Genomic DNA, 27,164 nt, shown 5'->3' on the forward strand with positions numbered 1-27,164 from the left:
TTCTGGGGAGCTGGCAGAGTCCTATTTCTTGACCTGGGTATCTAGTTTATAAGTATTTTTTTTTAACTCTGCATGAATGCATTTTAATTTACTCTTCTTTATACATTCCACACCCCCCCCCCCAACACACACACAAATTTAACACATAGAAATTGCAAAATTCACTGTTGGGTGGGACCTAAGTCGATCTCCCACAGTGCCCTGCACAGCCCCTGCACCTGGTAGGAGAGTATTGAATGCAGGGAGTTTTAAAGGAGCTGAAAGTGGGGTGCATGGTCCTGCCAGATGGAAGTGTGTGGCCTGAGGTCTAGAGAGAAGAGTCCACTTACTTGATCAAGTTTTTGGGGAGAGGAGTAGAGGCCTCTTTCCCATGACTATCTGGATACCTGAGGGTCAGCAGCTCCCCCTGTGGAGCCCAGGATTCCAGAATTAGTTTGTCCTTTTCTCAGCCAAGCACCAGTCATAGGTAGGACAAAGGGTACTGAGGCAGAAGGTGTCAATGGATAGCCAGCTCAGTACACGCAGCACATCATGGCTTGAGCCTTAGTGTCTTCATCTGTAAAATGGGGCTAATAAACCATCTACTTCACAAGTTACTGAAGCCCCAATGAAGTTGTATATGTGAAAAATGCTCTAGGGAGTGATGTGGGTTATACACTTATAAATGTCATATTACCTAGGTATTCTTCCACCCGCCCCCCTCCCCGCTGCTGCTGCTGTTTTGCAAGGAGGGCTCACAATAAAGCCTTACTCTGATTTAGAAAGTCCCCCAAACCCCAAGATCCTCCGGGCTTGTGATCTTCCAGGCCTGAGCTTCAGGGTGATTCCAGGAGCAAGTTCCCCAAGTTGGAGGAAGCCCAGCTGGGGAGGTGGCATTCCAAGCGGCATGTCAGAGGGTGAGTCAGGGCTAGGGCAGCCCTCCCCCTCTCCTAGTTCTTGGCTCGGGGCCTAGGCTGGGTTTGTCTAATTTGCATGCATCTGCATATATGCAAGTTTCACCTGTGCACCCTGGCAGGGCCCCCAGAAAGACACCTGTGCAGGGGCACCCGAGGGAAACCAGAGTGGCAGGCTGCCTGCCGGAGTATCCAAACCTAGAAATCTTGGTCCATGGTCCATCACCCATCAAATGCCTGAATCTTTGAATCCAACACCTGGCTGCTTCCCTGCGCTCCTGTGGTTGCCCAGGCCAGGAACTTCAGAGTCATGCTTGCCTCTACCCTTTTCCGGTACAGTCACCAGGCCCAGTGGCTTGTCTGTGAGCCACCCGTCTCACGCCCCCCCTCCTTTCCATTGCCTCTGCCGCCAACCTGCTGGGCCCTCCCTCCTCACTTCACACTTGACCTATTTGCAACAGCCTCCTTACTGGGCTCTCTGCCACCCAACTCTTGCCTTCCAAGCACACTGTGGCCCCAAGATGCTCCCGGGAAGTCTCTCAGCTCCCATCCTGGTCCTCCACCAACCATGGGCCCCATCCTAAGTTCTTGATTGGCGTTTGAGGCCCTCCACAGTGTGGAACCTCCTGGCGCTCAGTCTCAGCTTTTCCCCCATTTTCTTACTTTTTAACCAAGTGTGTAGACCCTGCACCCATCTTCTCTGTGCCTCAGCCTCCTTCTCTGTGAAACTGGGCATGATAAGACTCTCTTGCAAGGTTGTTCACGGAAATGCGTGTGAAGCACAGCACACACGCCCACATTAAATGTTAGCCATTATTGATATTAGAACTTCTCCTACCCCCATTCTACAGGGGGCATTCCTGTCCTGGGGCCCCCTTTCCCTCCTCAGCCCTTCCTCTTCCCTTGCTGAGTGCTGCTTTGCCAGGTAAGACAACGCTGTGGTCGTTAAGGGGACAAGCTGACCTTGGTTCCAATTCCAGCTCTTAGACAAGTTGCTCAACCTTTTTGTGCCTCTATTTCCTCATCTGTAAAGTGGGGATAATATGGATACTTACTCCATAGAAATCATGTGATGAATGAAATGATGCATGTAACACAAAAAAGCACGTGTTAGCTGTTGTTATCATTATTATGTTACCCAAGATTCAGGGTCTCTGATCACCACTGCTCCCCTTATCCCCCAAAGGCTCCAGAAGGTTCCTTAGAGGTGTCTTCAGAAACAGTGCCTCCAGCTGGATCCCCCTGTGCCTCAGACAGCAGAGAACCACCACAAAAATGTCTGGACCCCCCGCCCCCTACATTTCCTGTGGACAGCAACTGAGACAGCCAATGCCCCTATGGATTGGTTACTGGTTGGGGCTGGCTTCCTCCTCCCACTAGCTCTGGGCACATCCAGCCAGAATTTGGGCTGGGGGAGAGCTTATCTCCCTCTGCTGGGGTTGGGCCTGGACACTTGCAGGTCAGCTCACAAGTAGAGAGTGGTCTTCAGGGGAGGAGAGAGGGCAAACTGGTTTGAGAGGATGGAAACGAGTAACTCAGCTCAGCTCCGTTTCCCTGGGAGGTCATGACCAGCGCGAAGCCCCCACCCCACCCAGCAAGTGCAAACCCTACCCCCTTTCCTAACCGCTTGCACGTCCTCCAGCCTCTCCCAGCCTCTCCCGGGCTGCATTTGAACTTCCAGTGTGTGATCCTTTAACCGTGGGGAATTAAGGAGGGTGACTGAAGACGGAGGTTAGATGTAGGCGGAGGAGTGCACGAGCCACCTTCCCCTCCTTAAACAGCCAAACAGCCAGAGTGGGCCTGGCCCCGCTCCCCGCTTAGCGCCCCGCCCCCAAAGCTGAGCCCGGTGGGCGAGGGTTTGGAAGAGTCCGGAAGAGTGGGGGCGGGGCAGAGTCCCAGGTCTACCCTCCCCTCACCTCAGACTTGACAGATGGAGCCTAACACGGTGGTGCACGGAGGAAAAGGCTGCAGGGCGGGGGGGGGGGGGGGGGGGGACGGGGGGTGTGCTTGTGATTCTTTTTCTCCTTTTGGGGATCTGGGGGTGCAGGTGCGTTTGCGGCACCCACGTGGCCGGCCTGCTCTTCTCCAAGGCAATATTCCCCCCCTTCTCCCAGACCCAGCGCAGCAGAGATGAGGCTATCCCCTTCTTCCTGACCATGAAGCCCAGGTTAGGATGCAGTGACCGGACCCACTTTTTCTTATTAAAACAAAACAGTCCGGATCTCCAAAGGGTCAGGGAGTCAGAAAGTGAAAACCAATCGCCCCAGCCACAGAGACGTTCTGTGAGTCAAATCGAGGTGGTCGAGAGGGGCGGGTGTGAGTGATGTGCGTGCACCCACGTGGCGGGAGTGCGCTGTGTTGTGTTATGTGGTTGTGTTGTGTGCGCGCTCTAGGTGTCGTGTAGTCGCCTATGGAGTGCGTGCTGGCTGCTGGGTTACGCGAGGATGTATCTGTGTTGGTGATGTACGTGTGTGCTGTACCATGTCGTGCGCGCTTGCTGGATGAACATCCTCACTCCAGCTCCGTCCTATCCCCGGCTTCCGCCGGCACCGGGCGATGGAGACCTCCGCAGACCGCCGCCGCTTCCGAGCCGGGGTCTGGAGTGGTCTGCAAAACCTGGCCGAGCCGCCTTCGTTCGGGGCGTGGCGAATTCGCTGCATCCGGGTTGCCCTCGGGCCTCCCGCCCGCTCGGCTCTGCGCCTCCTTCCCACCCCCTCCCACCCCGGTGTCTGGCTCGGGGTCCCCGCGGGTGGTCGGCCGGCCGGGCTCCTGGCGGGACTCCTCGCCGGGTCCGCGGCTGGGACACCCGGCCCGGAGCCCCGCGCCCCCCACCCCGGCCCTTTCGTGGCTCCCGCGCTGGGGCAAGTCCAGCTGCCTCGCGCGGGGCAGCGCCCGCACCGCACCTTCGAAGCCGCTCCACTTTCTTATTAACCATCGTCCTTTGGGAGGGGGCGGACTTGGTCCAATAGTGGTTCTAGTTTTGTTTTGTCCAGAACGCGCTTGGGGAGTTCGTATAGCTGCGTTCTTTGAACGTCCCGGTCAACCCCACATTGAAGATTTCTCCCAGAGCGGGGGCTGACATTTGGAAGGGAAGCGAAGACCACCCGCGACGTGTTGCTGAAGACGCTGCGGGAGGCCCTCGTGGGGAGCCCTCCCGCCCGGCGGGGCGGGGATCCAGAGGTGGTGCCGACCCCTCGGCCTCTCCCCTCCTCCTCCTCCGGGAGGTTCGCCGAGGCCGGCTGCCCAGGGCCGAGAAAGCTCTCCGGGGAGCGTGGAGGTGGGCGCCGGGGAAGCGCACGGCTGGCCGGGCTCGGAGCGACCTCAGCACCGTCCGCCGCCCTGCGTGCGCTCAGCATCTCTCCATCTGAAAGAAGAGAAGAAACGCGACAGTTCAAACGCTCAGGAAAAGTGAAACGGGGGTGAGGGTGGAGGGCGAGGGGGTAGGGGGGACGCCGGCCTCTACGGACTGCCCTTCCCTGGGCCTCGCAGACTGTGAGGGCTTTAACCACCGCGCACCAGCCAAGCGGAGGGAGAATTCCTTCCACACACACCCCCCCACACCAAACCGAATTTTTCACAAAGTTTCCCCAAACCGAGTTCCTACAAAGCCCCGCCAAATGGGACTTAAATTCCACTGAGAACAGACAAAACTAAGCTCAAATTTCGTTTGGGGACTGCGGGTGCGTTGGTTGGAGGAGAAAAGGAGCGGATAAGCCCGCCATGGCCGCCGACCCGAGGCCTGGGGTCGCGGTGCAATCTCTGTTCACCTGTCTGCACCCTGATCGGACCCTGGAGCCGCCTCCGTCGCGGACGCCGAGCCTTTGCTCTGGAGCGCGCTGGCCGCCGGATCCAAGCCCCGGGGCTGCGCGAGAGCCCTGCGCACCCACCACGTGTTTCGGACAACGGGCCAGGGCACTGGTTCCGATGGAGTCCCCCGCTTCCAGAGAGAATCCGCACTTGGGGTGGCTTCCAACAAGGCATACACCCCACCGCTGCGGATGCTTATTCTGCGCAAAGAATCATTTCCCGATCTATCGATCGATCGATTGATCGATCGGGTAGGATTGTATTTGCTAGGCGACCCGCAAAGAGCCCCGGATTGGCCACCCACTGTGCACCACGCGGATCTCCCAGGTCCAGCCGCCACTCCTGAGATGACTCCCAGCACCGCAACACCGTGGCGACGCAGTGTCCCCACTCCGGACTCTGCCCTCGGCTCCCAGGGCCTCACTCAGTGTGGGGTTCCCCGCAGGAAGGCTGGGAGGGCCGCTTCTGCGAGAGGCTGAGCTATTGGTAGTGACAGGACAGAGTTCATTTTTGTTTTTCTTGCCTCCCTCCCTCCCCCTCCTTCTCGGTTTCATTATGTTTTGGGATTTTGGTTTTTGCAATTCACTCTAAAGCAAATGACAAAAGCGTGGAGGTCTTCAGTACAGCTCCCTCCGTTCTTATCCCTTCTGGATAAAACGAGTCTCCGAGATGGGAAATGGCTGACCCAATGACCCAGTCCATCAAGCCAGGAAGTTGGAGGTTGAGCTGGAATGGGAACCCAGGCCGCAGGCCTCTCAGGCCAGCCCTCCCTCCCCTCTGGTCAAACACATTTGAGCTCTTCCTAGCCCCCACCCCCACCCCTGGCCCCTTCCCTGACTCCCCCCTTCCCCAGGTGGGTGAGATGTGCCACCTGCCCAGAGAGGATTTCTGTCTTGGGCACAGGTTTCCCAATCAGGTGGCCCTTGGTTCAGAAGAGGGAACCCTGAAAAGTGAGGGGATGATGGAGAGAGCGGCTTCCTCATTTGTAAAGGGGATAATAATAGTACCCACTTCACTAGTTTGTTTTTTTGTAAAGATGTACAAGGATAGGATGCTGTGAATTTCATAAGTTCAAAAGGGCTGCAGGGTGTTTCCTCCTGGGGCGTGGGGGTGAGGATCCTGCATGAGTTCAGCAAAGCCCCCTGAGAACTTCAAGAGGCTCTCACTATGGGCCTCCTGGCTTTGGGGGGTGCCTAGGACAGAGGCCTGCGGGGGGGGGGGGGACCTGCCTGCCCTTTCTGGCTAGGTCCAGCACAGAAAGGACTCCAGGTACAAGGCCCTGGGAGGAAGTGTCTTTCCACCCACCTTTTCAGTTCCACCTCAAAAGCACAGCACGTCCTTGGGGAAACCTTCCCTGACAGCCTACCCTACTCCAAGGAGCATTCCCTTCCTTGGATGCGCCCTGAGATGCTGTCCCTGGAACCCACCATAGCTCCAGGCACGGTCCCGTGGCTGCCTCCCTGCAGAGGAAGATGATGGTGGCAGAATGGAAGGTTTGTAAGAATAGATCCTTGCAAGTTCATAGCTTCAGTTCTAAGGAGGTGGAGGAATGGCAGAGTTGGGTAAGAAAGAGGGAAAGGTGGTCCTATGTGAAAACAGCGTTTCTCAATGGGGCAAACCTTGCATACCCTGTTGGATGAAAGGGTGTGGCTTCTCCAGCCACCCAGAGGAAGGGCTCCCACACACAGCTCCTTCTCCTGGGGCGCCAGCACTTCAGGTGCCAGTTGCCTTGGAAAAACTCCTCTCCATCCATTCTAGTGGGGAGTCCAGATTGAAACTGACTTGCTCTTCCTACCCCAGGGACACCTGACGGGGGGGGGGGGGTGGAGGTCAAACCCCCCCCCCCTCACCCCTTTGATCTTTCTGTCTCTCTAAAGAGACCGGAGCCTGGCCACTCCCAGTGCTTTCTCTTACTCTTCTAAGCCTCCCTCTTTCTCTGATCACTGTATTTCCCCACCCAGTTCTAAGACTGCTGTCTTCACTCTGAGCCCTGATAATGGGAGTGCGTGTGTATGTACCAACATGAATATGCCTGCTTGAGTTGCATTCTCAAGTGAGAGGTGTGTATATGGATTTGGGGATGTATCTGTCTCTAACATGAAGCAGCTTAGAGGTGTGTGGACATGTGGTAGGTACACACACCTCTGGATTTATACGCTTGGATTTTCAAGTGTATACACTGGCAATTCGACCTGTGGAGTCGTGGGTCTGTGTAAGAGACAAGCATAGTGCTTTTATTCAGGGATGTTGCTATTCATCTTTGGGTACGTGGATGTATATACATCACAGCCTATATTCTGTATTTGCAGATCCCTTAAGGAACCTCTCTGTTCTTAGAGAGATGCGCATGTGGACATCAGACACCTGTTTATTGATATATGCGAGTGTATATATTGTATCTGGATGGAGCCTCTGAAGTTGTGTACCTGTGGTGATAGATGCTTGCACGTGGACACTTGTCCACCAAGGTATTGGGCACTAATGTTTAGAGGCAGGTCCTGCACACAAACTGAAAATGCGGCCACCAAGCCAGGCCTGCTGCATTTCCTACGCCCTCTGAGGAGCCATCAAACTGGACTAGCCTCCCACTCCCGAATTTTGTCCCAGTTCGTGCACAGCTTCAGCCTCACGGGGCGCCAGGGGACAGGTGGGACGTCACAGAGGCAGAAGCCCCGACTGTGGATCCTTCCTGCGGCCTCAGGGGCCAGCAGGAGCTGGGGTGTCGCAACCAAGTGGGGCCACAGCCGGAAGCGGAAGCCAGGACTGGGCGGGTGGGGGAGTGGTGGGGCGCAGTAGCGGCGGTCGCGGAGTGCCAGGCCCAGGGCATCCAGCGGGGGCGTGCGCGCCGCGTGCCTGCCCGGCCGGCTGGGCGCCAGGCGGTTCCTCCCCCAACCCGGCGTCTGTTTACCAACAAACTGCGGGCGCTCCGCAGCGACGCATTCCGACGCGTTGAATAAGCTGCCGGCGCTGGCGGTCTGTTCTCTACTTCCCTGCAGGTCCGTGGGTCAGATCCCGAGGGTGGGAGAGCCTGCCGCAGGGTCCCTGCGCCCCCGCCGACGCAGCGCTCCGGCGCCGAGCTGTTCCCCTTGCCCCTTGGGCATCGCAGCCCCAACACCCTCTGTTTCTGCCTTCATGACCATGAAGTTCCCAGACTGCCCCCATCGCCCTGCCACCCCGGGATCGTGGCGAGCTTCTCGGAGAGGACCCCAGGATCGCTGGGCCCAGAGCATGTGCACTGCCCCCTCGCATCCCCAGTTCTGAATTTTCCTACCTTGGGCTGCCCCGGGGGGCGGGCCCTGGCTCCAGGCCTCCCGTGAAGTCACCGCGTTCGGTGGCCAATCCCGGGCGTCTAAGTGGGCGGGGCCCCTGTCGGGTCCCGGGAACCGAACCCAAGAGCGAGAAGAGGGGGGCCCCCATAGACTTAGGGGGAGGGGAAAAGCCATGGGGGCAACCCCGGAACCCCTTTCCCAGGCGCGCGCTCTCCGCTGGGAGAGGCGCAGAGACACTTTCCCCGGGATCTTAAGTGTGGGGGAGGCTCGCCGGGGGGCTCACTTGGCCTCAACGCCCGAGGCTCGGAAAAGAGACAGTTGGCAAAGAGAGCGGACTGCGTGCGGGGTCATGGCTTAGGCCCTTCGGCTACGGCCCGGCCGCAATGTCCTCTTTGCCCTGCCCCCTCCCTGGCCTGGACGCCTCCAAAGCGGTCTTCCCGGATATCGCCCCCGTCCCATCGGTAGTGGCTGCCTACCCACTAGGCTTGTCCCCCGCAACCGCAGGCGCCTCGGATTTTCCCTGCTCTGGGCCATACGGTCACCTCCTGCCCTATCCCTACACCGCGGGACCGACGACGCCCGCAGACGCCTACCTGCCCTGCCAGCAACCCGCGGCGCCCTCTCAGCCCTCTCAGCAGGAGCGGGAGGCAGGTAAGTACGCGGCTGCTCTCCCACCTCCGGGGTCTTGCTCCTGTGAGCCCCTAAACCTAGTCTTCGCCTGGTTGGGCGCAGCTAGCGGGATTCAGACCTTACTCATATTCCACGGGATCTGGGGGTGGGAGGAGGGCAAAGGGATGGGGCGGGGGACGGGGGTGAGGGGGTGGGGTAGGGGGGAGGGGCGGGGGCGAGTTGATCTAGGTCTCCTTTCAAGACCGACCTGGTTTCGATTTTCAGTGTGTGAAGCGGGGCAGCGGGGCTCTCTACCCCACCCCCTGGAGCCACGGGGTTGTGTGTATCTACGGGTAACGGAAAACTGAAAGAATCCAGATGTGGGTGTGGGTGCCTAGCCCCTTCCCCAGGGTTCTCTCCGTCCTGCACGCCCCTTCCCCATGTCGCCCCTCTCTGCTGCATTCGTTTTTGTGCTCAAGCCAAAGCCTGAAAAATAGAAATCAGGTTCCAGCCGAGGGCAGTAGAAGTGGAGGCTTATCTGGGGCCCCTTTCCCTCTGCTCCGGGACCTTGCCCAAAGTGCCTGACTGAGGCAGGACGCTGACCTGGGCTAGGACTCCACCATCCATTGTCCTAAGAATGTAACCACAGGTGGGCCAGGCAGTTTCTCGCGGCAAACCTCAGCCTTCCAGCCACAGGAGCAGGCCACCTCTGTCATCTTTGCCCCTTGCCTTTGGGGCAGGTCAGGCCCGAGTTCCCACTGCCTGGAGCAACTTTGAGCTCCTGAGAAAGTGCTCACTGGAGGTCATCAAAGCCTCCAAGGAGCAAGGAGCGAGCCTGTCTTCCTGGTCCTGGGAACACTATACATACACCACCTGTCCTGGCTGCCAGCTTAGACCTCAGGTCCCCTGCATCCCTGCCCCCACCGAATTGACCCCACAGTGTGGTCTTTGGCAGTTTCCTCCAAGGTTGCACATCTAATGAATGGGTGACTTCGCTGGAGTCAGCCCAGGACGAAGACATCTTCCTGCCTTCTGTCAGTCCGCTGAGACACAGAAGCTCATAAGCATCAGAGCTAGGAGTGACCCTAGACATTTGGGAGCTCAACCTCCTTGATGTACAGATGAGCACACAGAGGCCTGAAGAAAGGGTGTGCATGGGCAAAGGACACAGCCTATTTGCCAGGCTCCGGGGCCTGGCAAATGGACTTTCACCACGTGAGGCCAGGAAAGTGGATTTTAGGGAAGGTTCTCAGAGCCCCCCAAAGTTAACTGCTTTCTGTGCCAGAACTGGGGCTGCCTCTCCCAGGCTGCTGAGTCCGTCATTGGAGGATGGGCAGTTGGGGAAGATGACTACAAATTATCTCGTTTCTGCAAACAAGCCCTTGGTCCCTTCCCTTCGGAATATGCTGATATGGTACATTTGTGTGTGAGTGCGTGTGCCGTGGGGTAGGGATGGGAGTAAGATAACCCTGTCCTTAAGATAACTGCTAAAAATGGGGAAGGTGTTTTGAGCGTGCTAACCACAGTCCCTGCCTTCCCTTGCTCGGTCTAGGGATGGGAGTGAGAGTTCATTTTCTTTATGCAATTTCCCCGGATGCAACGAAAACCACACTGGTCCTCAGGCTAGATTGCAGCATTTTTCCACGGAAACCAGTAGGTTTGGCTCACTCTGGATGGAATGATTGGGGTGTGAGAGAGGGCCTGGGGTCCTCCTTTTGCCCCCACTCAGCGTCCACCCCCGCCTCAGGGGGAGAATTGGCTCCAAGTGAGCTAAGTGCCACCACCCTGTTAGCAGGCGACTTCAGGGAGGCCCTCGGGCTCCGTAGTCAGGACCAGAATAGATCTTGTCCGGACTTGCTGCAGCTGGTGTGGAGAAGGCAGCTGTCAGTGAAGGAGCCTGGAGGGGCTGCTGGGAGAGCTAGGGCGCTGAGGGCTGCGGGAGTTCGGGAGCCCGGCGGGCTGCCTCCCAGGTCTCTCTCTGCGTCACCCTCCGAAATGACCGGTCCACGCAGCCAGAGAGGTGGTCGCTGAGCTGCCAGCCCCGGGCTTGGAGCAGGAGGGCTGGAGCCGTGAAGGCCGGACAGGCGCGAGCTGGAGCGGAAACCCAACCGTTTTTTTTGTGTTTTTGTTTTTTTTCTTTCTTTCTTTCTGGGAATTGTCTGAGGCGGGGGTCCAAGGGGGTGGATCTGAGAAGCCCGAAGCGCCCTAGGCCAAGGGAGAGGGATGCGGGGGAGGTGAAGGCAACTGGTCACCGCAGCCGGCCAAGGGCGGGGGACCTGCCCTGTGGGTTGAGCCAGACAGGACGAAGGCCGAGGGGGTGGGACAAGGGTGGACCCCAGCCGTCTGCGCTCAGGGGTCAAGCGCCCCCTCGGCTGGGACGGCCAGCAGACCTGCGTGGAATATTCGCCCTAAGCCCGAGGGCATTTCAGCCGCTCGGTCCACCCAGCCCCACCATCTGCATGGAATGGTCTCCGTGTCCCCATAGAGAGGCGCAGGTGGGAACCGCCCGCGTCCGAAGTGGAGAATCTCTCGCCCCCTCCCCCCGCGTCCAAGGGCCGGGCTGTTCCTCGGCCGAGATTCCTCCGGAGGCCGAGCCGAGGGGCCGGAGGTGACCAGCTCTTCCGCGGCCACACCGCAGCGCGATCCAGGAGGGGCCGAGGGCCGCGCAGCCGGGCGCTCTGCGCTCTGCAGACCCGGGTCACCGCCCTGCCAGCCGAGAACCACCCTGTGAGTGCTGTCGGGCGGCCTCTAGGGTCCCCGAGAGCCTCCTCCCGTGGCCAGCCGGCCGCCGCGGGGAGGGGAACGGGGGTCAGCTTTCCCCGCAGAGTGTGCCCGAGGAGCCGCGCGGCCCTTACTGTAGGGGAGGCATGCAAAGGGGTGCAGATCCTGGCCTTCAAGGCCAGCGCGGCGGACCCCCTCCGACCCACCCTTCCTCTGGAGGCGGAGAGGTTGCCACGCAGACGCTGTCAAGTTCCTCTAAGCATGGCCTAGAGCTCCTCTCGCCTGGAACGCCCTTCCCCCGTCCTCTCCAGGCCTCAGCCCAGCCCTCGACGGAGCCTTTCAGCCCTGCTCCGCCCTGCCACACCCCAAGCTGGCGCCACCGCAACCGGCTGAACTTTGACCTCCCGCCGCGGGCACCGCCCCTACCCTCGCTCGGGCCCTAGGCGCTTTCTTCCTAGGTCACGGGGCCCGTAAGAGTGTGAGTTGCCTGAGGGCAAGAACTGCGACCGGTCCCGCCGGGAGCCCAGTGGACGTGAGGTTTGAAAGGAGCGTGGAGCGGAGGGCAGAGGAGAGCCGCCCGGCGCCTGGGCTTTTTGCTAATCCCAGGCCAGCATGCAAACGAGATGCAAATGAGCCTATAAAACTGCGCGTCCGACCCTCTTTCATCTCACCCTCTGTCCCGCGCTGTCCCCAGATTCCGAGAAGCCGCCGCTGTCCCCGGAGCCCTCGGAGCGGCTCCCGCGGGCCCCGACCAAAAGACTGCGCAAGCCGAGGACCATCTACTCGAGCCTGCAGCTGCAGCATCTAAACCAGCGTTTCCAGCACACGCAGTACCTGGCGCTGCCCGAGAGGGCCCAGCTGGCTGCACAGCTCGGCCTCACCCAGACCCAGGTGGGGCCAGTCCATCCCTCCTGCATGCTCACCATTCCTCCGTGTGTTCTCTGGGAACTCACCCCCCAGGGTGGGAATGACAGATGAGTCCCTTAGCCCTGTTGTCACAAGTTCTCCAGGGTGTGGTCATAGCTGGCCCTCAGTAATGGGGGGGGGGGGAGTGTATTATAAGGGGTTGGGGGAGGGGGAGGCTTAGGTAGAGGAGGGTACCCAGACTGGGAGAGCTCAGGGGCGTCCAGGACTATGGAGGACTGGAGCGAGTGTTCCCTATTTCTGCTCTTCTCCCAGGACTGCTCCCTACGGCTGGGTCCCTTTGCTTGGATCACATCCTTCCACACATATACTCTGCCTGATCTTTCATTCTGTCCCCTTTTCTCCCTGAAGGTAAAGATCTGGTTTCAGAACAAGCGTTCCAAATACAAGAAGCTCCTGAAGCAGAACTCTGGGGGGCAGGAAGGGGACTTGTTCGGGAGGCCCTCCTCCCTGTCTCCCTGCTCCCCACCCCTGCCATCCCTCTGGGATCTCCCCAAGGCAGGGGCCCTGCCTGCTGGGGGCTATGGCAACAGCTTTGGAGCCTGGTATCAGCATCACTCCCCAGATGTTCTGGCTCCACCTCAGATGATGTGAGCCTGGGCAAAGGTGGGTCGGGCCCCTAGCCCTCCTACAAAGCCCAGGACCCAGCCCATCCGCATCTCTTCTGGGCTGGGAGGAAACCAGCTCCAGGTGGATTTTCTCAGGATGATGAGGAACTACAGGAGAAAAAGGATGGGATGGAGTCCTGTCCCCCTTTGCCCCATAACCCAAGGAGCCCAATAAAGAACTTCGGTCTTAGCTACTGCTCCTCACCACTACCATGGACTGAACACCTTCCCTTCAGCTGATCAGAGGCTCCGGAGAGAGTCATTGGCTGGAGTTCAGACTGCTCCCAGGACCCCTCGTCTTGCCACACCTTCCTTGAGGGACCACAGTCCCACCGCAGTCTGGAGTCAAAACCAGCAAGAAACAATGAATGATTTAATTGGTGTGCCTTGGAACTTGCCCAACCCATTTGAGAGCAAGAGTGGGCATCAGGTGGGCATCCAGTCTTCAAGTTGACCACCCCCCAGTGTTTCCTGAAGGTCAGCCCATCACCCCATAACTGATATACCCTCTCACCTTCATGAGAGGGAGAGGAATGCTGAAAATGTGGAGTTCGTAGGCCTATGGATAATTTATGTTCTCTTCCTTAAAAAGCCCTCTTTTTTCCCCTGTTTACAATTTTGAGTAGATAATGGATTCAATTATCCTTATAATTCAATGAGTATTTATTGAGCCCTGCCTCATACCTAACAACCCCACATGCACATACTCTTGGGAACAAGGTAGGGTAACACTTTGGGCAGGATGGGGACAAATAGGCTCCCTGGAGGAGTGTAAGTAGAGACACCCCAAATGGGTGGGGTGGGCCCAACAATTCCACTCCTCACAGCTGTTTCTAAATGAAATACATTGATAACCAATCTGACTAGCATCCCCATGCTCTTGCCATCATCCCTCATACTGTGACTTCCAGCAATTAAAGTTTATACGAAAACCGAAGCCCTGGCTTTGAGGTGTGTTTGTTTCCTGACTTCTGGGGCTGGCTGCTCACCTCCCTTCTCTCCCATCTGGCTCTTCCAGCCCTGGACTACAGGCCCTGGAGCCTGGTTTCGCCTCTACCACTAGTTCTGTGGCTCTAGTTCTAGAATGTCCTGATAACGTCTATATTTTCATAATGCTCCAGTGTGAAACTGGAAGATGCTAATGCTTAGGGAACGACCTAAGTCTGAATGGTCCTCACCAGCAAAGTCTCTCCTGGCCCAGTTCTGGAAGGAGCCAGACACCACACAGCCCCCCTGCGCCCCACCTTCAGCTCAGACAGACCCTGCTCACCTTGGAAGAGGACATGCCCACCAAGTCGATCCAGTCCATCCCTGAGAGAAGAGTGCTCCTTGCGGGTGGCAAGGCTCTAGCCCACATAGAGGAAGGGGTAGGAGGAGGTGGAGGAGAAGAAAACCCCAGAAGGAACTGGACTTCTCCGTCCAACAAACATTTGTAGAGCCTCTGCTCTGCCAGATCCCAGATGCCAAGGTGATTTAGCCAGACCCTGTGGGCTAACGGGTACCAAGGTGACCTAGAGACTCTGCAGGCTAACAGAGGAGCCAGACAAATGGCCAGCCACTTGTGTGGTGCTAGCCTCATGGATAAACAGAAGTGTGAGCATAGTCCAGGGGCCCCAACTAGGCCTGGACCCATTAGTAGACTCATAGCCACCCTACCCCACCATACATACAGCGCCCAGTGGCAGGGGGACAAGGTTAGTCAATAACTCAGGGAATCCAGCCCAGCTGGACTGGAGGGGTGGGGGAGGGGCCTCCAAGTCCAGGAAAAAAGCTCCCAAATCCAGCTTTCCTCTTACTGCCTAAACCTGTTCCCAGGCACACAGGGCCCGCCCTGTCTGGAAAGACCACTCAGGCACTTTGAGTCAATCCCACCGGCCAGAGAAAGGCCCAAATTAGACTTGTATGTAGAGCAGGGGGGTGTGCGATTCAGTGGAAGTCACCCGCCTCAGGAGAAGGTCTGCAGTCAGTCCCTCCTGGGCCCTGTTCTGGGTCAGTGGCCACCCCCACTTCCCAAAACACACATGGAGGTTTCTCCTGGGGGTGGCAAATGGCATGGGGCCGGCACAGCCAAGATCCAGGAGCAGTGAAGAATGAGGGTGTCAAAAGGAGAAACTTCCTCTTCCTCAGCAACAATGCCTTCCCCCCACCCCTGGCTCCCCTCTTTCCATGGCTCTCAGGGGACCCTGCCCCAAATCCCTCCTATGGGTCTTCTTGAGGCCACAGGCCCTCAGGGCTGCTGTTCCCTCCCACTGCAGGTTGCACACTCCTCCTCTTTCCACAGACCCACGATAAGATCTACCGCCCCATCTCGGAAAGCCTCCAAAGGCGAGATTAATTGGACAGCCAAACACGAGTCGCATCGTTAAAACAACAGCCCAGGTTGTAAAGTTAAGTAGCAGAAGTGTAATTGCTCTCCCAGCCAGAGGCCTGCTGAGCTGACAGCATCTCCCCCTTTCTACCCTCATCCATCTGCCCTTTCCAGGGGGGAAGGGGCGTCCTTTCCTACTTGGGAGCTGGTTCAGTTTCCCTGAGCTCCTGGGTGATGCTGGGACTGGAACCCCAGCAGAGGAGGAGCCCCATTCCCCCTCCCTCAAGCCCTCTGAGCTGTAGAAGGGGAACCTGTGGTTTCTTCCCATGAGGGAGCCCCTCTCAGAGAACTGGGTCAGTAAGGGAGAGAGGGTAAGACAGAGCGGTTAAGAATGGGGGCTTTCGCCGAAACCGGTTTGGCTCAGTGGATAGAGCATCGGCCTGCGGACTGAAGGGTCCCGGGTTCGATTCCAGTCAAGGGCATGTACCTTGGTTGCGGGCACATCCCCAGTAGGGGGTGTGCAGGAGGCAGCTGATCGATGTTTCTCTCTCATCGATGTTTCTAGCTCTCTATCCCTCTCCCTTCCTCTCTGTAAAATATCAATAAAAAATATATATTTTAAAAAAAAAGAAGAAAAGAATGGGGGCTTTGGCCCTGGCCAGTGATCATTGTCTTGTGCACCAAAAGGTTGCTGGTTTGATTCCCAGTCAGGGCACATACTCAGGTTATGGGTTCAACCCATGCAGGAGGCAACCAATTGATATCTCTCTCTCTCTCTCTCTCTCTCTCTCTCTCTCTCTCTCTCTCTGAAAACAAAACAAAACAAAACAAAAACAAAAACAAAAAACACTATTAAAAACATTTTTAAAAAGTGGGGGGTGGGGGGAGGCTTTGACCTCCAAAGAGTTCCAGTCTCCTATGTGACTTTTGGCAAGTGACCGCCTCTCTGAGCCTCGTGTTTCTGCCCCTCTGATGGGAATACTAATAGGACCTGCTCCACAGTGTGGTTGCGATGATGAGATGAGATAGTGCTTGTAACATGCTTGACATGGTGCCGGGAACACAGTAAGCACTTAATAAACGGCATTTATAGCTACTGTATGATTATCAGGGAGGAGGGGTCAGGGCTAGGGTGAGTTCGTTCTGCCACTGCCATCCATTCACTTCTCCCCTCTGGCCCATCTGCCACCTGAGGGTAGGGACGGGGAATGGGGCTGGAGACGCCACACATCCCTGGTCACCACCGTTTAAGAGCAGGACCCAGGCAAGGCCTTGAATGCACTGGGCATGGCAAACCAGCTGAGACTGGCAAATGGAAACGACAGGGAGTCCAGGGCACATTCTCTCCCCTGCAAGGGTCTCAGCCGCAAGAAAGCTGACTCCGGGCTTCCCTCTCGCCGTATGCTATTTTAAGACATGCTCCCCATTTTCTCCCCCAACAAAATGAGATTCAATTAATTCAATTAAAGCAATTTTGGGAGCAGCTCCTGAAGGCTTTCAATGTGAGATAATTACAAGTAATTTGCTTCTGTGAAGAGGAAAAGGGCACCCAGGGTCTGGGGGGAAAGGAGGTAGCCCCCTCCCCACCAAAAGCACACACACATCTAGAGGGATTCCACACTGCAATCTTAACTGCCCTCCCATTGGCCAAATTACTTGCAGGTGGGAAGAGGGAGAATGTGGTGGTGGGAGGGGGCTGGGAAGACACTGAGTGACAGACCGCCCCTCCCCCACCCTCAAATCCTCTGTGCACAGAGAGGTGGAGGGGGGGGGCAGGTTGTTCCCGACAAAATGTCTGCACAGCCCTAGCAGCTGATTACTCAGCTCCAAACCTCATTTGAGCTTGGATGCCTGAACTTGCCTTTGGGATTGTATCCAGAGTCAATGGAATGTTATCCGGGTAGCTGAGGCCTGTGTAGACCGGGCCTTGGAGATCAAGGACTAACCCCATCACTTATAAGGGATGTGGGTAGAGAGGAGGAGGAAGGCCAGAGAAGGCAGACACTGACTTCCTGCTCTCAAGGAGGTGATGGTACACCCACCCGCTCTCCTCCCCTGATCTGGTGCTTTCTAGTTCTGCCTGGTATCTAATCTCAACTCCTCCCATGGTAGTGGTGGCAGATCTCCTCTCGGCTTTCTGTTCTCAGGGCCACTGAACCCTCTTCTTCAGAAAAGTATCCTGTAGGTGTTGCCCAACACCAGTTCACCTGGGACAACCCTTTCCTTGCCTGGGCTCATTTGACCTGGGAGGAGGTGGAGGTGGAGCGTGATGGTGCTAAGAAGGGCCTACAGGTAGAGACTGGGACAGTGGTCGGCAAACTGCGGCTCGCGAGCCACATGCGGCTCTTTGGCCCTTGAGTGTGGCTCTTCCACAAAATACCACGGCCTGGGCGAGTCTATTTTGAAGAAGTGGCGTTAGAAGAAGTTTAAGTTTAAAAAATTTGGCTCTCAAAAGCAATTTCAATCGTTGTCCTGTTGATATTTGGCTCTGTGGACTAATGAGTTTGCCGACCACCGGACTAGGAGATGGGCTTCAGGTCTCTACAAAGACCCCTTAAACCTAGCCCGCAGAGTAGCTAGTTTTCATAGGACTAGGGTCCCCCTTTACCTGGGAGCCCTGTTCCAGGAGGTGAGTAATGTTTTAACAATTAAGTGGGAAAAGAAAAACTCACTGACCCTCCCCCCCCTCCCCGCCCCAGTAAATTTCTGTTTTTATCTTCCCTTCTCTCCCATCTCTCTTCTTGCTTCTCCCCTTCCAAGGAGAAGAAGCAGGGCTCCTTCAGCTCTAGTCTCCCCCACTCCAGCCCCTGCCCCTGCCCCTTCTCTGAAGAGCATGCATGGCTGTTGGACCAGGGGGAGCCAGGGACAAGTCCTATCAGTGAGTCCCTGGGCTACTGCTGTCTCTTCCCTTCCAAGATGAAAAACTTAGAGAGGGAAAGTGGCCCCTCTCCATCCGCCCCTCCCCCCTTTCCTGGCCAGCCCAGCTTAGTTAAAAGGGGGACAGGGGGGAATTAAAGACACTTCCACCCCAAACCTCAAAATACAAAGGTCCCAGTCAAATGCATGGAGACAGGCAGAGATGCAGGGATCAGGCACAGGGACATCATAATTGCACACACATTTCCACAGAAGACGATGCATATACAGGCAGGCAGACGCCCACAGTGGCATACAGAGCGGGCAGAGCCGCACACAGAGACACATGTGAGCATGTGTTCATGAAGCCTTCCCATGGTTGTACATGGACATATATGAGAAAGCCCAACACAGAGGGATGAACCAAGGAGATACATAGGGGCTTAAACATATGCAGAAACAGACAGAAACAACCCAGAAACACGCACGAACTAGCCTCCTTGGGAGGGAAGAGAACCTGTGTCTCCTCTTCTATGTCCTTCTCCTCCTCCTTCTCCTCCTTCTCCTCCTCCTCCTCCTCCTTCTTCTCCTCCTTTCTCTTCCTCCTCCTCCACCTCCTCCTTCTTCTCCTCCTCCTTCTCCTTTCTCTTCTTCTTCCTCCTCCTCCTCCTCCTCCTCCTCTCCTTGCCTCTTTCCACTCCTTCTCATTCCTGCCCCCTTTCCTCTCCTGTTTTCTAGGACTATGTCCCACATGAGCAGAGGATGGAGACCAAATAGCCGCAGAAACCAGATGATTTTATTGTGACTTTTTATTTTCTTTATTCTCTGAAGCCTTGCCTCCTTGACCAGGGTTCTAGCAAGAGCTCCTATCCCAGCCCCTCCTGGAACATCCAGGGTTTCCACCCATGGCCATAGATTCCATCCTTGGCACAGGAACCCAAAGGCTGTCCCCTCAGATGTCTCCACTGATCCCACTACTCCCCTGCCCTGACGGGGAGGGAAGAGGGGAGCCTGGGATCAGAGGGTGGTGAGAAAAGTACCGCTCTGCTACTACTTGCTGTGTGACTTTGGACAAGTCACATACCCTCTCTGAAGCTCAGATAATTATTCTTGCCAAATTCTCTCTCTCTCTCTCTCTCTCTCTCTCTCTCTCTCTCTCTCTCTCTCTCTCATTTGATGTGGGTTCACCACTAATTTCCACTCCAGTCAGAGGCTTTGCAAGGCAGAGCTTGTCTCCCATCAGGTTGGAGACTCCCTGAGGTAGCGCTTTGCTTCCCCCGTCATATTGGATGCATTCTGTAGCTCTTTCCCACCCCATACCTGATGCCTATAAGGTACTCAGCCCCATTGGCATCCTGGGAGATGTGTCTGGCCAGCCCAGGAAGGAGAAAGGAGTTGGCCCCAAGCTTCCTCCAAACATCAAGTTTTTTATTCAAGTGCCAGGCTTTCAGCTACCCTGGTCCAAAAATGGAGAGATTACTTCATTTCCAGGGGAGGGTGCTGCTCTCTGTGGAACTTCCATGGAATATATTCCTCTCAGCTTCATCTGAGCCATCCCCTTTCAGATTTCAGTTGTATTCGGGGTCAGATAGAAGGAAAACCCTTTGGTCCGCATGATCCTGTAGCCCCCACTCTCTTACTCTCACCACTTCGAGCTGATGAACAAGATGCAGGCCAATCATAGGCCAGAAGATGGCATCTGGATTATCCCACTTAAGTCAGAGGCTCTGCTCAGGAATCCCCATTTCCTCGAAGTCCACCCCATGATCACCTTCTCTGCCCTGTTTGGCCTGCCTCCTCAGGACTTGTACTCCTCCCTCAGACTGGAGGCTGCCAGAGAGCCGGGCACGGGCCTCCTCTCTCAGTCTGTGGGTCACCTCCATCCATGGCTCCTTCCTCTGCCAGATCGCTCCTCCCCCAAGTCTGCTGCTCTCACTCTCTTAGGGGTAAAGGACCTCCGTGCACGGGGTTGGGTAGAGGACTAGGAATGGATAGGGGCACGTGACCCCACTCAGGTTCCACCTCTCACTGCACATCATGCCTGCTACAGCACCACAACTAAGACCCCTCCTCTCAGGCTAGACCCGGGAGCTGCTTTCTTGGTCTCTGCATGCCGGGGCCTGTTGCAAACTCCTCCTCCCAGCCCTGGAGCCACCAGGAATTCTTTGCTCCAGCAGATTCTGGGGGAAGCCAGACTGAGCGGAGGCTCCTGACATGCCTCTGCTGGGCTCCTGTCACATTCCCCAAGCCCAGGGGAATCAGCTGGACCCACTGATGCAGGCTTCTTCCACCCCTGGTGACCTCCTCCTTAAGTCCTCCTCCCTCCCTCTCCAAAGCCTGAATCTGCCTGGGACTCATTCCTGGCTTTGGATGCCTCTTGCTCCCAGCCCCCTGTCTGGACAACAAGAACTATTCCCCCTGGTCCCCTGAAAAGTAAAATTTGTCTCTTCCTTCAGAGACACTTCACGGAGTCTCTGGAATGCAGACACACAGTTACAAGGTCTGGGGCAAGTCACTTTACCTTTCTGGGTCTTTATTTCCTCGCCTACGCAGTGGGGATAATGATCAAAATATCTCGGAAGGTCATGGAGACAAGGAGAGTGGACTCTTGCTAAGTTCTGAAATACACCAGGTATGCAAGGGGATATGGTAACTTAATCCTTCACCTTGGTCATGCCAATTTGTCCTGAATACAGTATGTCCTTCTTTCCCCAGCCATCTAAATTCTCCTCGGACCCATCGGCTTATCGCATAATGGTGAAGAGTGCAGTTCCATCCCTAGAAACACAAGATAATAAGGAGCCGGATGCCTGAGTTCAAGTCCAACTCTATGACCTTGGGCAAGTTTCCTAATCTCTCTGCACCTTACCTAACTCACTTGGAAAAGGAAGGTAATGAGAGCGCAGGCTTCACCGAGTTATTGGGAGGACTAAATGAGACAATGCAGTAAGGATTCAGCCCGGATGAGTTATTATTATTTTCTCCAACTACCACGCAAGAAAAACCTTCTCTGTCCCTGAAGGACTTGCCCAGGTCCCTTATTCTTCTGTTGCTCCTCACCTGAGAGCAGACCTCTAGCCTGGCTGTCTTTCCCAGACACCCAGCAGCATGATGGGGGGCTGGACAGAAGCTGCTTTGTGAAGAGCAGAGAAAGTTGTGCAGGAGGAGGCTAAAGGGTGAGGATGGCTGATGGGTGAGGATGGCTGATGGGATGGCTGAAGTTCCCAGGGCAGCTTTGTGGGCTCCCCAGGTGAGAAGGTTAGCACCCTCCCTACCCAGATCTTGGGAGGATCTGAGTCTGAGCTGGGGATCAGTTTTCTCCTGCTTCCCTTCCTTACCAGCTGGCCTGCGGCTCCCTCTGGCCCCTTGTTTTCCTCAGTTTACCCCCTACCCTCCCTTAGCCAAGGGCACCTCACCTCCTCTCCCCCCATTGGTAATTTCTGAGCTTAGGGTAGGCCTTACTGGCTCCAGGGGTGGGCGTGGGACAGTACCACACGCGTTGCATGACGTGGCCAGGTGCCTTCGGTGCGCAGGGAAGGGCACACTGCTGCCACCGTGGCTGCCGCCGCCGCCGCTGCACCCGTTTGCCAGGTGCAAGGTGAACTGCCTAGAGTGGGGGGGGGGACTCCCCCCACCCCCCGCCCCAGTTAATCCTCCAGGGTGTGGAGTCTCCCTTCCCAGCTTACTCAGCAGACATTTCCAATCCTGCTCCATTTGCCCCAGGAGACAACCCAGGAATTTGGGCCTCGAGGCCCCACCCCTGTCAGCCCCATCCCCAGGTCTGCCTTCTTCCGGGGTGTCTATCCTGGCTGCCCTTGGGCCCCTCCGTCCTTCCTTCTCTCAGAGAGCCCATCAGGGCTCAGCAGTCCAGCAGGCCAATTCCATACTCCACCCCCTCAACCAACCAGCGGACTGGGCCAATTCAACAACAGAAGTGCGTGTGTGTGGGGGCAGGGGGGTTGGGGCCGGGGGTGCTGGGAGCCCCCTCAGTAGTGCCCGTCCAGACGTGACCTGGTGTGGGCCGAGGAGCACTGCCCCTCCTTTGCTGTGTGACCTTGGACAAGTTACACAGCCTCTCTGGGGCTGCTTCCCAATGCTCAGATGAGATCATGCCCAGTGAGGGGACGGTCCCTGTTAGTTCCTGCCGCTCAGGGGCAGCGAGCGAGTGCTGGGTATTCCTCTGGTCCTCTCATTTAACCATCCGAAGCAAAGAGAGAGGGCAGCCTTTCCCCTCAGCCTCACAGCCCCTCATCTGATGGGAGTGGAAGCCGATGCTGAGAGGAGCTGTGTGAGTGAGCGGTCCCAAAAGCTCTTGGGACTTCATTCACTCACTCAGGCATTTGATGTGCACCGAGCCTCTTGCTGCTCTGGCCTGTGCTAGGCGTGGTGGGTGGGTGGGTGGGTGTCTCTCAAACATGCCCAAGTCCCTGCCCTCATCCCTGGTGCCCCAGCTCCAGTCCCCCCACTTCCCAGCTCTCTCCCCAGGGACCTTGGTATAAAGACTTGCCCAGACCATTCGCCTTCCAGCCCAGCCATCCCCCCCAGGGTGAGCACAGACACCCCCCGCAGTCCATGCCAGTGCTGTGAGCTGGGACGAGGCGGCGAAGAAGGAGTGTCACCCAGTTAGTAGTGACTCGCAGGGCAAACGACAAAGAGGAAAGATGGAGAGGGGGTGTATTGGGGATCCAGGCGGAGGTCCAAAAGGGCCCCCTCGAAGAGCTGGAGGCTGGCCTTCCTGACGCCCTGATCATAGCCTTCTCCACAGCCCCCCCCCCCACCGAGGCCCCCTGCCCCGAGCCCCACCTGAACCCCCATCAACACTGTCCTGCGGCCCCTCTTCCCAGGGCGGCCGAGGAAACTCATCTCCCAGCACATTTTGGCTTCTCAGTCTCCCAGTCTCAGGCTGCCGGGTGGTTGGTAAACAGCTTATTAAGGTGATTAACGCTGCAATTAAAGCTGGAAAAACAGAGGCCAGGGTGCTGGCTGAAGGCTCCCCTTCCCCCCTTAAGTTCTCCCCCCTCCCTTCCCTCCCCTCCTCTTTCATCCCCTCAGGGCTTGGTTGATGCAACATGGCCTGACTTGGCCAACCAGAGCCCTCCCGGGGCACTGGGAAGCTGGGCATCAGGGTCCCGTCTCAGCTGCCCCAAGCCCCAAGCCCCGTCCCCATGGAGGTACGGGGGCTCTGCTGGACTGGGGCGTAAGTGGCAGCGATGGTGTGCTGCTGAGGCAGATGGTGTATGGAGGCTGCGTTGGGGTGAGGTCTCTAAGATCCCCTGGTGCCTGAGACCCCTTAAAAGGAGGGGCCTTGGGGACAGAGAATCACCCTTCTCATCCACTTTCCCAAGAGAGAGGGGCCAGGCTGTCTCCTCCTAGAAGTGGAGCCCACGGGTGCCGGTGCCAGGAAGCTTCTAGACCCCGGCCCTTCCCTGAGCCCAGCATTGAGGGAAGGATTTAGGGACCCTCTGGATGCACGTCTCCCCTCCAGCATCAGCTCTCACAAACCCTGAGGGTCCCCACGACTGTGATCTCGGCCTCTCCCCCAAGCCTCCTTCCTCTCTACCTGCCCCCCCTCAGTCCCGCAAGGGGCGTTATTCTGTATGCGGGGTCCCCAGGGAGTATGCTCCCAGACCCCAGCTCTGCCTGTCATAGCTGCCATCCTTTCAAGGCATCATTCAAATGTGACCTCTCCCTAAAGGCTTCGCACCCGCCACCAACGGCCCCTCCCCTGCCCTCTGAAGCCATCCTGTCCTCCCGACTGGGTTGGGTTTGCCCAGCTCCCTGCCTCGGGCCCTGGAGCCCCCAGCACAGGCCTGTGCTTTCCTTCCCCAGACTGTGCTCATCTACTGAACCAGCTCCCAGAACTGCCGGGCATGGAGCAGGCGCTCAATGGCTATTCGTTGACTTACTCTATTTTAGAGCGTCCCTAGGGGTGGGTGGATCAACCAAGGTGACAAGTGCAGCCGGGGACCTGGGTCTCAATCAAGGGGCCTGGGAGCGGAGGAGGGGGCAGGAGGTGAGGTGGGGAGTAAGCCCCATCGGCCCTGTCACCACCGTCACTAGCAACTTTCATTAGCTGAGCAGTACTCACCACGCGCTGGGTAACTTGTTAAGCATTTTATTCCCATTATCCTATTTAATCCTCTCAACAACCCTGCTAGGTAAGTAGCATTACCCCTCTGTGACAGATGAGGAAACCGAGGAGGCTTAGAAAGAAGGTTAAGTGACTTGCCCAAGATCACACACTCGGTGAAGTGGTGCAGGCAGGATTCAGTCGCGTCAGCTGACTCCAGCGTGCACATTCCAGACCACAGCAGGAAGCTTTTTCTAGGACCAGCCCTGGGGAAGAAACCCAGCCCCGCCCCCCTCCACTTCTCCCGGGGAGGAGCGCCGGTGGCTGAGGTGGGCGGAGCTTCGGTGGCTCCAGCTCTGTGACGCTCTGCCCTGGGGCATCTTAGGAAACCGAACAGCAGAAAAGCCCATTAAGAGAATCCATTCTTCAGACAGACCTGGGTTCAAATCCCAGCACTGCCCAGTCTTAGTTATGTGACTGACGGGACCTCTCAGAGCCTCCGTGTCCCAAACGGGTACTCTACCTCCCCTATTAAGCGCCCCCAGTTGTTGTGGGGACCACATGCAAAGTGCCTGGCACAGAGCAGGTGTTTAGCAAATGCCAGCTGTTACTAAGGTTTGGAGAACAGAGACCCTCAGGGCAGAATGGGGTTCTCTAGCCCGCCTCTTCCCCAAAGGTTTTCACAGGGTGATGGGTGTCGTCAAGAAGCACCTGGCCCCACCCAGGCCCCCCACCCAAGCCCCTGTCCTTGTGTCCCACCAGTGCTGCTGAAGAAGGTGACCTGAGCAGCCTGGAGGTGAGGAGAGGAGGAAGGGGAGGTCAGGGGTGGGGCTGACCCTGAGGGAGGTCACGGGGCAGTTAATCCAGCCTGACAGAGCAGGGATGAGCAGGGTGGAATTAGGAGCTTACAACATCCTTTCATCCCGAAGCAGCCCGCCCGCCAGCCTGCCCGCCCAGCCTCCCTCCTTCCTTCCTCTCTCTTTCTGCCCTTTTTTTCCCTCTCCCTCCCTTTGCTGGCAGCCCAGCCCTAATAAAATGCAGTGTCTCCAGCAAGTCTGCCCGGCTGCCGCCTCGCTGCTCCTGCCTGCACGCAGCCCTCAAACCAAACTGCTCAGCTCAGCCCCGCCTGGCAGCTGCCACTTAACCCTTGCCAACCCGGCTGGCGTCCTTGGGCTGAAGGCCCTCCTCCCTTCTGTCTCCCTCAGGCATAGGGGGAGGGGAAGGCCTGCTCTCTGAAAGGAGGAAGGGTGATGTGGGGGCTGGGAGTCCCCACTGTTCCGGAGCCCTTTACCGAGAACCCCTCAGTGTGTGCCTGACGGCTGTCTAGCAAGGACCTTCGGTGAGACCAGCTCCATTTGCCTTCCCAGACTCATTCTGCTTCCCACCTCACAACAGCCCCAGAGGTCAACAGGGTGAGGACTGTTGTCCCCATTTGACAGATGAGGAAACTGAGGGCCTGACAGGCTGAGCTGGGTCACCTTGGCTGCTGGATGGTTCTCCATCCAAGATCTTTTCCATTATAGGGAGCTGCCTCTGCCACCGTGTGTGTGCGTGCGTGTGTGTGTGTGTGTGTGTGTGTGTGTGTGTGGTGTGACTTGAGTGATGCGTGTTTGTGCATCTGGGGGGCCTCCATCTCTTGGAGTGTTATGGCTTTGGCTTTGTACATGTGTGATGCTAAGGGGTCTCAGGTGTGTGTATGTGTCTACATATGTGCCTACAGATGACGTTTGTCTCAAGTGGGAGTCAATGGGTGTGTGATGATGCAGAGGTGTCATTGTGTATCTTGGTACACGTGTGTGTGTGTAGGAGAGCATTAGCTTCACAATCATGTGCATACATCCACATTCACGGTGCCTCCCATCTGTGCCAAGATGTGTCCCTCACTCACAATGCCATTCCTTCTACCACCTCCGGCTCGGTCTCCAAAGTCTTGGAGTCGGGCAGCTAGAAGAGGAGGGTGGTGGCAGCAAACAGGCACCGAGTCAAGGCCTGCGCTGTCCCCGAGAAGTAAACACAGAACCCCTCGTCTGTTGGCGTTCATCATCCAGCCTAGATCCCAGTGGCCTGGGGTCCCTGCCAACTGTGAGAGCAGTGGTATTCCCCTTGCCTGAGGCCCCAACCTCACCCCACGCTGGAAAGGATAGACAGGAGGGTGAGGGGCCGGGGAGTGCCTGGGCGTGGAGGCAAGGGGTGTACACGCGTGTGTAAGCATGTCTGCGTGTGAGCCCAAGATCAAAGAACAGCCCTGAGGTGACCCAGCGGCAGCAGTGGCGGAGGGCATCTGGCTGGCAGGGAACGCCAAGCCACCAAACAGAGTGGAGTCAGGGAGGCCACGGCACTGAGAGCCTCCCACCCACCCAGACCTGGGGGCAGCCACGGGGTCAGGAGCACCTGCCGCCTGGGGCCTGGCCCAGCCCAGCCCGGCCCTTGAGCCCAGAGCCCCAGCAGAGCTCCTGGAGGCTCAGCGCCCTCTCCCCACCAAACACCTTCCCCAGCTTCCAGGCCCTCCCCGAGAGCCCCGTCTGCCTCCTGCCTCCAGTTCAAAGAGCTCGGTGGTTATTTCCTTCTTTTTTATTAACATTATATATAAAGATGGGTCCAGTAAGAAAGCAGAAATGAGAAGGCTGGGAGGGAGTGGGAGCTGGCTCCGTTCCTGGCCCCCTGGGTGGGACTGTTGGAGATCTATCATTTCTCCTCTCATTTCTGCACCCCCCACCGAACCCCAATCCAGCCAGCTCCCATCCCTGTTTCTCTCAGCTCACGACGCACAGGCAGGTACATCCAGGAGGAAAGGGCCACATAAATAGGAAACCACACAGGGAGGAGGCTGCTTCTTTCTGTTGCTCTTAGAAAAATACAGACTATATATATATAGCCACAGTCTCCTACCTCTCCTTTTCTTCAAGGTTTGACCACATCAGGGGTGGAGGAGAGTGAGCTCTGGGGGGATGTCTGGGCCAGGAGGGGCAGTGCCACCAGCCCTCCCGATCGCCACCCCCTCACCCCTCAAGGCACCAAGCTACAAACCTCCCCTCTCTCCTTGTGCACCTCACCCCATGCAATCTGTTTCCAAGGCCGCCGGAAAGGGGGTGTTTGGGG

General features: G+C 57.0%; 1 protein-coding gene across 1 annotated transcript; it reads left to right on the top strand.

Annotated features, from left to right (window-relative positions):
- Nucleotides 1-8,352: 8,352 nt before the first annotated feature.
- Nucleotides 8,353-12,817, top strand: DLX4 (distal-less homeobox 4; the record flags this gene model as incomplete). The annotated part of the gene is made up of 3 exons (XM_080680598.1): nucleotides 8,353-8,620; nucleotides 11,994-12,190; nucleotides 12,575-12,817. The coding sequence occupies 3 exons, from the start codon at nucleotides 8,353-8,355 to the stop codon at nucleotides 12,815-12,817; spliced, it is 708 nt and encodes a 235-aa protein (XP_080536724.1).
- Nucleotides 12,818-27,164: the final 14,347 nt, after the last annotated feature.

This window comes from Plecotus auritus (assembly GCF_963455305.1).
Source record: "Plecotus auritus genome assembly, chromosome: 7".
Classification (NCBI taxonomy): Eukaryota; Metazoa; Chordata; class Mammalia; order Chiroptera; family Vespertilionidae; genus Plecotus; species Plecotus auritus.